General features: G+C 38.6%; 1 protein-coding gene across 1 annotated transcript; it reads right to left on the minus strand.

Annotated features, from left to right (window-relative positions):
- Positions 1-2,737: 2,737 nt before the first annotated feature.
- On the minus strand, positions 2,738-5,269 carry LOC145067604 (uncharacterized). The gene is made up of 2 exons (XM_079014705.1): positions 3,385-5,269; positions 2,738-3,270 (listed from the first exon to the last, which is right to left on the minus strand). Exons 1-2 carry the CDS (start codon positions 5,267-5,269, stop codon positions 2,738-2,740), a joined length of 2,418 nt encoding a protein of 805 aa, XP_078870831.1.
- Positions 5,270-13,186: the final 7,917 nt, after the last annotated feature.

Raw genomic sequence — 13,186 nt, forward strand, 5'->3', positions numbered from 1 at the left:
CAATCTTCTCACTTTCTGTTTTGCACAAGTAGCTTCGGGAGATGTGCTCGTGTGTGATTAACTTGCTTTTAGATTTTTGAATAAAAAGAGCAAGTAAAATCTCAAGGCACACAACTCGCTTACCATCTCAATTGTTTTGAGAAGATTTGGCTGCTTAGGATTGGATCAATTTTTTTTTTAAAGAAAATGCAAAAATTTAGATGCAAAATGCAAAAAGTATAATAAAAATAGAGTAGAAAGAAAATCTTTTTTTTTTAATTTTTTTTTTAAAAAAATGACAAAGAAAAATAATGCAATGCAATGCAATATGTACAAAATTTACATGCAACCTACATGCAACGGGATAATGCATGGATGGATGCCCCTCCCCAAGCTTAAAATAAGCATCGTCCTCGATGCTTGGAGAGAGGCATAGCCGTCCTATTGAGGATCGGGCGGTTGATATGGAGGGAACTGTGAAGGATAATCTGCAGGATAGTAGGGCGGCCATTGGGGTTGAGATGTTGATGGTGGCTGCGGCTGTGTGGGGAGGACAAGAACTTTATGGATATCGCTCAGCAGGTGATGAATGTTGCGGTTGTGCTGCTCTTGAGCGGCCCATCTTTGATCCCGTTCATCCCACCGCAACTCTTGTTGGGCCCAATGCTCTTCTTGCAAGTTACGGTAGTCTTGAAAATCAGAAGTGATTTCAGCGACACCCGTATAAATTTCTCCGACTTCCTGATGTATACTGGTGTAACGGTGGTTCAAACGTGCAAACTCACCCATATAAAGATTGTGTTCAGAAGAAGAAGTGGGGTGAGATGAACTAGAAGCACCAGCAGTAGGAGCAGGAGGAGGAGGAGAGGGTGGAGGACTATGATCTACTGTAACACCTAAATTGGATCTGAGTTTCCAAGTGGTTGATGGAATGTCATTGGCTAAATTAAGTATCTTCTTGTTTCTGCTGTCTATGCGTAGATACTCTTTCCCATCTACTGTCCAATGAACATCCCCAGTGGGAAGGCGGTGGAAGAGATGCATTGTTTCCATAACATCAATGGATAGACGAGTACGACCCATGACTATGTTTGTTGGGTTATTGGGTAAATGGAGGCCAATATGCTCAGCAATAACAGAAACCATGCCTCCACAATGTAGTTGCCCACCATGGCTCGTAGCACTTCTAAGCATTTTTTGAATAACCCAACACCCAAAATGAGGGACTTCTGCAGGCTTATGAATCATACACCATAAGACTTCTAGCTCTTTCTTATTAGCCTTGCTAATCTCTTCTTGAGGGAATAAGAGAGAAGCAATGATCCGGTGGGCGACTTTCAAGACCGGATAAATAATGCTAGAAGCTTTGGCTGTGCCTGACTGATAGTCATACTCACAAGAAATGCTTCTCCAAAAATTTGTACAGTTTTGCTCAAAAATGATATTTTTTCTTCCCTTGGCTGTGTATACATCGCTTTTTGCTTTGGGAGCACCAATCATATCACAGAGAATGTCAGCATGAAACTGATGGGTTTGATTGAGCAAACGGAAAGTCAGGAGATGAGTTTGATAGTCAAAGGTAATGGAAGACAAAAGTTCCAACATCGGTGTTTGGTAACTAACTGCATGAAGATTCAAAAGACCCTCCCATCCTATGTTTTTAGAGAGCTTGTGGACACCCTTATAGATATGTAAATCTTTGAGGGCTTGGATTTCCACAAAATTTTGAGCACCCATTGTTCTTGTAACAAGATTTGCATACAATATCTCCTGTCTATTGGTCTAAAAAATAAGACCAAATTCATAAGGGTTGTCCATGGGATGTGGGTCTTGTTCATCCTGTGAAGTTCCAATTCTAGGTCTTTTACCTCGGGAAGCCATTACCCAAATGAATCAACAAAGAGTTGCACACAGTTAAGACAATTGCAGCACAAGAACTAGCAAGTCTCACCAAAAATCACCCAAAAAAGGAATGTGGTTCTTTCTAAATGCACAAAGTAAGAGTTTGGAACAATTATACCGATTTGTGATTGAAAATGGTGATAGGGTGATATCCAATGCTTCCCCAAGCTATCCCCAAGCTTATCCTATGAGAAATTTCAAGCATTAGGTCAAAATTTTGAAGTTCAAAAATTCTAGGGTTTTGCTCAAAAACCCCAAAATCGGCCATGAGAGGTTGAAATAGATGTGAAAGATAAAGAAGATGATGAAAAGAGAAGAGTTTCATACCTTGGAGCTTGATTTTTGATGCAAAATGGAGGAAGATTGAGTATTTGGAAGGGTTTTTTCGAAGGGGGCAGTAGGAAGAGAGGGAATCGCAGGTATTGAGTGAAGAATGAGTTAGAAAAATCGAGATTTGACCTTAAAATCGTTCAGCCCTGGTTTTGCGTTTACACGGCCCGTGTAAATCAAAGGAGAGACTTTACACGGCCGTGTAAATCCCTGAATCAGATATACCGCGTTTAATCGTTTACACGGCCCGTGTAAATGAAAGGCATAAGTTTACACGACCGTGTAAACTTCTGAAAAGGCCAAAAAATTTGATTTTTTTCACTTTTTGAAATTGCAACCCGCTAAACCTCTACTGCTCGAAAAATGATTTTTAACCCTCTTTTAGCATGAAAAACAACTTGGAAGTTTGAAAACAAAGAAAATACAACGAAAATATACGAAATGACAAAAATACCCCCGGGTTGCCTCCCGGTTAGCCGCCCCTTTTTAATGTCCTTGGCTCGACTTTGCCCCAACTATTTGTGCTTCAGTCTGGGTACGTGGGCCTCTCTAACATATCATCACTCCTCACATGCTTCTTGTCATCAATAAACTCTAAAATCTCCAACACTTCATTATCCATATCAAACTTCTTTGCAAGCTCTTTGGCTTTGTCCCTGTCTAGTTTCCGTGACAAAACTAATTCTATAAATTCATTGTTAGACAAGTTCAAACCCTTTTTTGTTGACAGATTGATCAAATTGACAAAATTAACAGATTGAACATCAAAAGGAGTCTTTTTTGATTCATGCACATTGAAGTTGATAACTTCACCATCAAATTCCATACTCAAAGTTCCATTGTAGACATCGATTTTTGTTTTAGAAGTTTTAAGAAAAGGTCTACCCAAAAGTATGGAACTTGAACTTGGAGAGTCATCATCTCCCATATCTAAGACATAAAAATCAGCCGGGAAGACAAATTCATCGACTTGCACTAACACGTCCTCTAATACTCCCTTTGGGTGTACCAAAGACCGGTCAGCAAGTTGGATGATCACACCGGTTTTGCTCAATGTTCCTACACCAATTGATTTGAAAAGAGAATATGGTAGGACATTTACGGATGCACCTAGATCAAGCATAACTCAGGGTACATAAAGATTTACCAACTTGCAAGGCACGGTAAAGACACCGGGATCCTTGCACTTCGGGGGCATCCTCTTTTGCAAAACCGCGGATACATGCTCCCCAACCGTTACGACTTGATTTCCTTTTAATTTCTTTTTAGACACACAAAGATCCTTAAGGAACCTTGCGTATCTAGGTACCTGCTTGATGACCTCGAGGAGTGGAATGTTGATTTGAACTCTCTTGAACATTTGCATGATCTCATTCTCCTCCCGTTCTTTCTTCGTGCTCTTTAATCTTTCGGGAAATGGAGCAGGTGTGGCTTTAGACTCAGTGATGAAGGGCTTCTTTTCAATTGTTTTCTTTTCCTCCTTCTCTTCTTTGGTCGTCTCTTCAACTACTATTTCTTCTTCCTTTTGATCAATCGACAATTTTGGACCATCATAACCCTTCCCGCTTCTCAATGTGATGGCACATACATTGTGCCTTGCGTTTGCTTCAGTTTGGGCAGGCAACTTTCCTTGAGATTCTAGTTTGCTTACGGAAATAGCAAGCTGTGAAACTTGTTTCTCTAAGTTCTTTATGCTTGCTTTTGTCTCTTGTTGGAAAACTTGTGTACTAGTTGCCAAACTTTTCACTATGTCCTCTAAAGGCATACTTGATGAACCCGCTTGTTGAGGAGGGTGTTGTGGTTGCCTTGGCTGAAAGTTTTGTGGTGGAAAAGGTAGTCTTTGTTGGTATTGATGTGGTTGACTTGGTTGGTAGTTCCCTTGTTGATTTCCTCCCCAACCTTGATTGTTGTTCCATCTTTGATCACCTCGTGGCTGCTCATATCCCCTTTGACTAGATCCAAGAAAATCTCCCATGGCTTTTGCTTCTTCATAATCTTCCTCTTGAAGTTGAGGGCACATGTCGGTTGGATGTCCAACTTGTGTACAAATACCACAAGGTCTAACTATTGGTGGTTGCACGCCCTTGTCCTTTGCAAGCATCATTACTACCTTAGTTAACTCAGAAAGTTGACTTTCAATTTTTGGAGTAGAAATTTCTTTCACCCCCCTTGGTGCATCACTGTACCACTCTTCTTCTTGGACTATATGTTTGGACTCTTTTGCCATGTTTTTTATAAGAACTCTGATTTCTATTGGAGTCTTATCAGCTATAGATCCACCACTTGATGCATTGAGTAATCTCCTATCCCAAGATGACATTCCTCCACAAAAATACTGCAGCAACTGATATTCTGTAATCCCATGTTGTGGACATCTTGAGCACAATTTCTTGAACCGTTCCCAATAAGTATGCAAGGCTTCTCTCTTTTTTTGCTTGATACCAATTATCTCTCTACGTAAAGCTGAAGCTCTCATTTCTGGAAAATATTTATCCAGAAACATCCTTGCAAGTTCATTCCATGTTGTGACTGACCCCGGTGGTAAGTCATACAAACACTCCTTGGCTAAATCTTGTAAAGCAAAGGGGAATGCCCTTAACTTGATTTGATCTTCTGTGACTTCATGTGGCTTCATACCCACACAAACAACATGAAATTTATTAAGGAATTTATGTGGGTCTTCATTCTCAAGACCACGAAATGAGGGTAACAAATGGATGAGTCCAGACTTGAGTTCAAAGTTGATTGCTGCAGGGTAATTTATACACAAAGGTTGTTGGGTGACATCTTGAGTGGCCCATTGTCTAAAGGTTTGTTCAGGTAGTGGATGTAGAGGATTTTGATTTCCTCCATGGTTATCTGCCATGGTAGGAGTAGGTGAAGATGGTGGGGTGATACTTTTGGATGTTGGAGAGGATGTGGTTGATGGATTTGATGAAGAAGATCCGGATTGTTGTTGTTTCTTTAAAAGTCTGGCTTGCTTCCTTCTCTGTTTAGCAGATTTTTCTATCTCCAAATCAACTGGTAAAGGTGTACCTGTGCGAAAAGATCTTGGCATAAACAATTAGTACTACCGTATCCCCGACAACGGCGCCAATTTGTTTGGTTGTCAAACCAACAAATGATGGGATAAAATAATATTAACAAAGCTCAAATCACTGCTATTTCTAATACTCAAAATAGTATAGAGTAAGCAGGGTCGATGCACAGGAATACATGACTTCTTATCTTGCCATATTTTCACATATAATACAAATAATATTAAAATGGGGGATTGTGTTTGAACTTGAATTAAACTTCATAAATAAGAAAGATTGATAACAAACGCAGTAAAAGAAGTACATTTCCGATTCTGACTCTCATACATGTATTATGTTGAAAGATGTAATATGATTATAACTCATGTTCAATCTAGGTTGGTAAGCTGGATATTAATAAACTCTAATATCCAAATTGGCATAAGTATTTTATTCAAAACAAGCTCTTCAAATAAAACTTCATTTAATTGATTCAATTCAAATAAGCTCTTGCATCAAATCATTAAATGACATTAAGTTCTTGCACTAATTACCAACAATGTTTAACATTCCTCTTAAGCTTGGGAATATAAACATTTAATCTTTGATTGCACTAATTTTGATCTAATTACAACCAAGTAAGTGTGTGTTACTAACATGAAATCATAAAACATATACGAATTTCATAATTTGATTAACTAGATTGACTAGAACCCTAATTCATTGATCAAGTGAAAAAGAGAACCAAACAAACACATGATTAAGATCAAATCAAAGATTACTAGATGTTAAACACAAGTCAAATTCAAGTTACAATCTAACAACACATACTTAAGAATTCAGATTCGGAAATGATAATGAAATCAACCACACATGTCTAGGTTGAACTACAAATCGAACAAATTTAAACTTCAAATTAAGTTACAAAAAGGAAATTAATGTGTTTCCAAGTGTTAATCTACTTGCCAAAGTTTTGAAAATCGCCTTCTTTTCTCCCAAAATCCAACCTAACTCCTCACAAAACCGATTGTCTGAATTATAAGAGGATAAAACCACTTTAAAACTGTCGAGACATTTACACGGCCCGTGTAAATTAAAGGGTGACATTTACACGGCCGTGTAAACAATAAAAGTAAAATGCTCAATTCTTCAAGGACTCCGAAGTAGAATGCCTTTGCATGTACGTTTACACGGCCCGTGTAAATTAAAGGGGATCATTTACACGGTCGTGTAAACTTCTGAGAAGCCAAATTCTTCATTCTCTCACTTCTTTGCTCCAAAACTTCTGTAACTCTGTCTCCAGTTCTTTTAGACTTCCTCCAACGATTTCCAACCTTCAAAAAGTCCCTGAAATATCATAAAAGTGTGTGAATGGAATTGCATCATGAAAAATCCCAAAAAATATGCAAAATGCATGAGTTTAAACCTAAATGCATTGCACTTTTATGAACTAAAACTACAATATGAATGCATGAAATGCACCTAACAATCCTTTATGAGTATCACTTTCATTTATTATTCTCAATATTGTACTACGAACCCTAGCTCGCCTCTACAGTGGAAGTTCTTCATTGAGCTCTATTGAGGCATGACTGCATTTGAATCATTAAGCATTACTTGATTCTATATCGTGTTTATTGTGTTTGTTTGTTTTATTGATTAACCTGTTGAAGATCTAATCGATCTAAGAGTTTTTCAACTCATCAATTGGTATCAGAGCAGGAGACTGTGTAATCCATACACATCTCTTCTGTTGAAGAAGATCTTAGGGTTTTTCCACTTTGATCGATATTGTTAGAGCCGTCATATGCTATTGACGTAGTTCTTTAACAGTTGATCTTACCCTAACGTTATTTACAAGTCTGATCTTAAGTAGGTTTTTGAACAAACATCATCATATCCATGGATGATTCTCAGTCAAACCCAATCAATATCTCCAACAATATAGGATCGACAACAAGGATTCCCATATTGTACAGTCAAGATTATGAGGTCTGGACGTATCACTTTGAAGACTACATGATTGGTTCAGAAGACTATGGATACTTGATCTGGGAGGGGATTACTGTAGGTCCATTCGCTTACTCAAGCACTTCAAGAATTGTTAAAACTCAAAAGCAGTACAATCAACTCATTAATGATGTGAAAGACATACCCCAAGATGAGAACGAAAGGTTTCAGTGCAACATCAAAGCTTTAAGGATGATTAGGTTTGCTTTACAATCGGACACGTTTCGGTTAGTAAGTTCATGCACAACAGCGAAGGAAATATGGGACAGGTTGAAGGAACTGTATTCTACGGATGAAGATCTTGAGCATTCGATCCAAACTTTATTGCTCTTAGAATTTGGTGACTTCAAACAGAATCCTGAAGAGAAGCTTATTCAAGCCTTCGATCGCTTTAATCATCTCCTTAGTAAGATGATAAAGCATGGGATAGAAAGGAAAGTCATTGAACAAAAGATCACATTCATGAATGGCCTTAGAACCGAATGGATGGCTGTGGTGTCTACTGTGAAGGCACACAAACAATTCAAGGCTTATTCTCTGGCAAAACTGGTGGGGATATTAAAGTCACATGAGAGTGCAGTGACTAAAGAAACAAATGCGGTTTCTAGCATGGGGTCCTTGGCTCTAATCTCCAAAGTAAAGAATGTTGCTAAAGAAAAAGAAGATTTAGATCTTTATGAATATGATCTAACAAGTGAAGATTTTGATTTAATGGTGTCAAATCCCAAGAAGTTCATCAGAAGAAGGTTCCCAGCTAATAAGAACCGAAACTGGCAGGGAAGCTACAATGCCGAGAAAGTATTGGAGGAACCGAAGAGTGTTTCTCATACCGAAGAACCAAAGAAGGAAGAAAAACTTGGTGGTGACTCAGGTTTTAATTGTCATTACTATGGAGGCAAAAATCACTTTGCCAAAGATTGTATGTTGAGAAAGAAGTCAGAAAAGAATGATGATGACGAAGAGGAAGCGAACCTCATACGACGATTGGAGGAAATCAAGAAGAAGAAAGTTGGATCTAATAACACCATGAATGCTCTTATTGTGCAGGGTAATAATGTTGATGATGAGTTCGGTGGTGTTGAAGTTTGGTCTATAGATTCTGAAGATGAAGAAGTGAGGAAGCCCTCTCATGGCAGGGCTTTGTTGGTGAAAGAAGAGAACGTTGCAGGAAATGTCTGGTGTTTACCTCTGAGGTGTCGCAAATGAGAGGCTATACCACTGATGAGGGACTAGACGAAGCGAAAGATCGAGAAGATAGGTGTTTTGCAGCGAAACCTGTTCGTGAGCAGATCAACGAATGCGATGAGTTGATCAAGAAGGTACAATCCATTCTTGTTTCTTTACAAATCCCCATCACAAACTATGAAAAAGAACTTAATGGATTAAAATCTAAATTTTCTAGTATAAGTGGTAGTTTAACTCAAACTCACGTCACAAACTCTAACCTAACTGATCAAATCAGTAGGATATCGTCGAAGAGTGAGGAGAGGCGTATGTGGATAGATAAAAAGGAGAAGGAGTTGATTAGGTCTAGGGATGAAACATTTTATTTGCAAAAAGATAATTTAAACCTTTTAAAACAATGAAATGTTTTTTGTTTGATTGCTAAACGATTATATTCCAACATTACTCAATTGCATCTTGATTGTGATATAGGGAAGAAAATACATCGTATGATTTTACCCTTCCTTGAGTTAAAGGAGGATGAAATCGATGTCGATGCTTATAACTGTGAAAATGTTGTTTCTTCTAATGATATCTCTCCTGCTTACAAAATTGGTCTTGACAAATAGAGTCCTTCATAAAGTCAAAAGACCATAAGGACATGCTTAAAAATTTGTTGGATGAAAATGACAGATTAAAAATCAAAACCGAAACTGTATAGAAATTTGACTCTTTGAGTGCCAATTTGAATTCAGAAAATAAAATTGATATTGAAAACACTTATGAATTCAATGAGGATGATGATATGAGTGTAATATATGTAGAAGATGAGGTGGACTGTTCCGAATTTGTCAAGAGCGAACCCGAAACCAACAAAATTCTTATTTTAGAAAATTCTGTTGAGTTCGCTCGTTTATCCAAAAACAAGACTAGAGTCCTCAAGGAAAAGGCTGTCGTATATCAAAAGGTCCAAACAACTCCAAATCAAGTTTATACAATTAAAGGAGTTACTCAGCAACAAACAGCCGAAATGACCGCTTTGGTAGAAGAAGATAATGTTGATGGCTGTGACGAGTTTTTCTGGTCAGCACCGATTGATAACGTTGATGAAACAGAAGGTCTATCTAAGAAAACATCATGGAGAGTAAAGGGTAGGTATGTCGCACAACCACTTAATGAACCTACACCCTTTGATGTGCCAAGCACAAGTGGTACCAAAAGTCCTTCAGGCGAACCGGTCATGATATCAAGCGAAACCTCTTCGCTAAAGAGTGAAACTCATGCTCAAAGACCGAAGAAAAAGGCCAACATCCACAAAAACCCAAAACAGGTTTTAGAAAGAAAGCGTCAACGTAATTTAAGATACAAGAAGAATCTCACTGAAAGAAAACAATTTTGGAAATCTCAAAACCCTAAGTACGTTCACTATGAAAAGTCCTTTAAGTCAAAGGAAGAAGCAAAAGCAAACTCAACTTCTCGTGCTCAGCATAATGAAAATAACCGAAAGAAGAGTTTCGGTCCCCAGAAACAAGACAACCGAAAACAGAGTTTCGGTCCATAAAGGCATAGCAACCAAAAGAGAAGTTTCAGTCCTCAGATGGACGACAACCGAAAGAGAAGTCTCGGTCCTCAAGATGAGAGAAACCAAAAGGATGGTTTCGGTCTAAGACCAACCAATAAGAGGAACCGAAGGGAAAGCAGTTTCGGTTCTCAACCAAGCAAGAGAAATGACTGAAAGCTTAACTATGCTCATAAGTGCCATCTCTCTCATTCTCACTCTCACTCACAGAATGATCAAAAGGGAAAAGGAAAGCTCTTTCCAGAAAACAATTTAGAGAACGGAAAGTCTGCCAATGTCAAATTTTGAAATTCAAAAACTGAACCTATTGTACTCAAGTCTGATAAAATCAAAGTTTTTACCATAAAAAGAAAAAAAATGAAACAACCTTAATAAAAAGAAACTTTTTAGTTGATGTTTCTCTTACAATTCCCTGTTATGTAAAAGGCTCACAAGGACCCAAGAAACTTTGGGTTCCTAAATCTGCTTAATTTTTGTAGGTTATACATGACGAGCAGCTCGACGATGAATGGTACATAGACAGTGGCTGCTCGCGTCACATGATAGGAATAAGGGAAGAGTTGAGGGAGTTTCGGTCCCTTACAAATGGTGGAAATGTCAAGTATGGTAATAATTCTTTTGGCACGATCAAAGGTTATGGTATGATCACCAATGGTGATTTCTAGATACGAAAAGTGGCATACATTGCAAGTTTACAACACAACCTTATCAGTGTTTCTCAACTGGTGGTCGATACCGGGTTAAAAGTTTCGTTGACGATGGCTCAGAAATTATTGAAAAGAAGAGGAACAGTATCTTATTGAAATCGAAACGAAAATGAGAGATGTATCCTCTGAATCTCAATCCCATATGAGGGAAGCCAACTGTTTGCTTGCTAACAAAGGCTCCTTCAAACGAAAGCTGGCTCTGGCACCGAAGACTCTCCCATCTCAATTTCAAGGACATCAACAAACTGGTGCTTGGGGATCATGTTCGAGGTCTTCCTGTTCTGAAGTTTGATAAAGAACACTTGTGTGCAGCGTGTGAAATGGGAAAACAAAGTCGACAGAGTCATCCTTCTCGAGTCAATACAAAAATTATTGAACTGGTAGAATTACTTCACATTGATCTATGTGGTCCATATTTAATCGAGAGCATTGGTGGTAACAGTTATATATTTATAATAGTGGATGGCTTCTCTCGATTTACCTGGGTATTCTTTTTGAGGCAGAAATCGGAGGCCATTCCCATGCTTAGATTCTTTATCAAGCAGGTAGAAGTTCAACTACGAAAGGTGGTTCGAAATATCAAAAGCGACAACGGGTTGGAGTTCAAGAACAAAGACTTTGAAGATTTTCTTGTAGAAAAGGGGAAAACTCATAACTTTTTGGCTCCATATACTCCACAATAGAATGGAATTATCGAAAGGCGAAACCGATCTCTATGTGAAGCAGCCTGAACCATGCTTAGCTTCGCTTATCTACCTCTATATTTCTGGGCGGATGCCATTGCTACTGCTTGCTACACGCAGAATAGATCCTATCTCAACAAACGTTTTTCCATCACTCCATATGAGATCTTGAACAACCAAAAGCCTAATATAAAGTTTTTTCATGTGTTCAGTTCAAGATGCTTCATCTTTAATTTTAAAGAGCACCGAAACAAGTTTGACGTCAAAGCAGATGAAGGAATCTTTCTGGGTTACTCGTTAAACTCCAAAGCATACCGAGTCTTGAACAAGAGTTCAAAGAAAATCGAAGAGACTTACTATGTCACCTTCGATGATAACTACGTTAAGAAACTGAAGACAACCGAAGGTTCTGTGGAGGAAATATTTCCAAAATCTTGTCAAGCTACGATACCGATCTCAAACCTCTGTGAGCAATGTATGTTGCTGTTTGATGAACCAGAAAAGGCTATTCACTCTGAATCCAAAGCTGCAGACAAAAAGGTTGACAACCTGAAGAAGATAATCGATGATGTTGCAAAGAAAATGTTAGATGAACAACCGACAGTAACCGAACAGCCTGACTCAAGCGAACCTCCAAAAGATAGTTCTTATGTTCAGAGGGAGGGGTCATCTTCTCCAAATAAACATGATTCACCATTCCAGGGGGAGAGTCCATCTTCATCAATACCACCTGAAAGTCAAGTCCAAGGGGAGAATTCTGAGCCTGAAGCTGAGGAAGTATCATCATTCGAGGGGGAGAATGCGAATACAAACGATGATGATATTCAGTCAGCATTCGAAGAAGAAGTGAATGCTGAACTGGATCCCACATATGATCCTAATTACCCTCCATTCACCAAATGGACCAAAGATCATCCACAAACACAAATTATTGTTGATTCAACAGAAAAAGTTCTCACACAATCACAACTGAGAGAGAAATAAACTGCACTATTCTCTAAAGTGGAATTTTGCATTTTCAGTTCGCTCGTCTCCAAGGTTGAACCGAAGACGATCAACACTGCACTCGATCATTCTGATTGGGTACAGGAGATGCAAGACGAACTCAATGAGTTCGAGCGAAATAAAGTGTGGAGACTGATTCCAACACCAAAGGATGCTTCTGTGGTTGGACTAAAGTGAGTTTTTAGGAACAAGATGGATAAGGAAGGAAACGTGATATGCAACAAGGCAATATTGGTTGTGAAAGGTTACTGTCAAGAAGAAGGCATAGATTACGAAGAGACCTTCTCTCCAGTTGCAAGGCTAGAATCAGTTCGTATTTTTCTTGCCTATGCTGCACACAAGAACTTTGAAGTGTACCAAATGGATGTGAAGTGCGCCTTCTTAAATGGTGAACTGGAAGAGACGGTGTATGTAGAGCAACCACCGGGTTTCATGAATGAGAAGTATCCAGATCACTACTATATTTTGGACAAGGTTGTCTATGGTCTCAATCAAGCACCAAGGGCATGGTATGAAACTCTAACTAGATTTCTTAAAATGTCAAAGTTTAAACAAGGTTCGGTTGACCCAACTTCTTTTGTAAGAAAGAGGGTGACCACCTTATGATCATTCAGATTTACATCGATGACATCATCTTTGGTTCCACAAATCCTAGCTTAACAGCTGAATTTAGGAAGTTGATGGAGACTAAATTTGAAATCAGCTCAATGGGTCCGATTAACTTTTTCCTTGGCTTGAATATTAGACAGGGACTCGAAGGCATTTTCATTAATCAAGAGGCTTACACGAAGACCTTGCTTGCCAAGTTTG

Source organism: Lactuca serriola, chromosome 8 (assembly GCF_051521515.1).
Source record: "Lactuca serriola cultivar US96UC23 chromosome 8, Lser_US96UC23_V15, whole genome shotgun sequence".
NCBI lineage: Eukaryota > Viridiplantae > Streptophyta > Magnoliopsida > Asterales > Asteraceae > Lactuca > Lactuca serriola.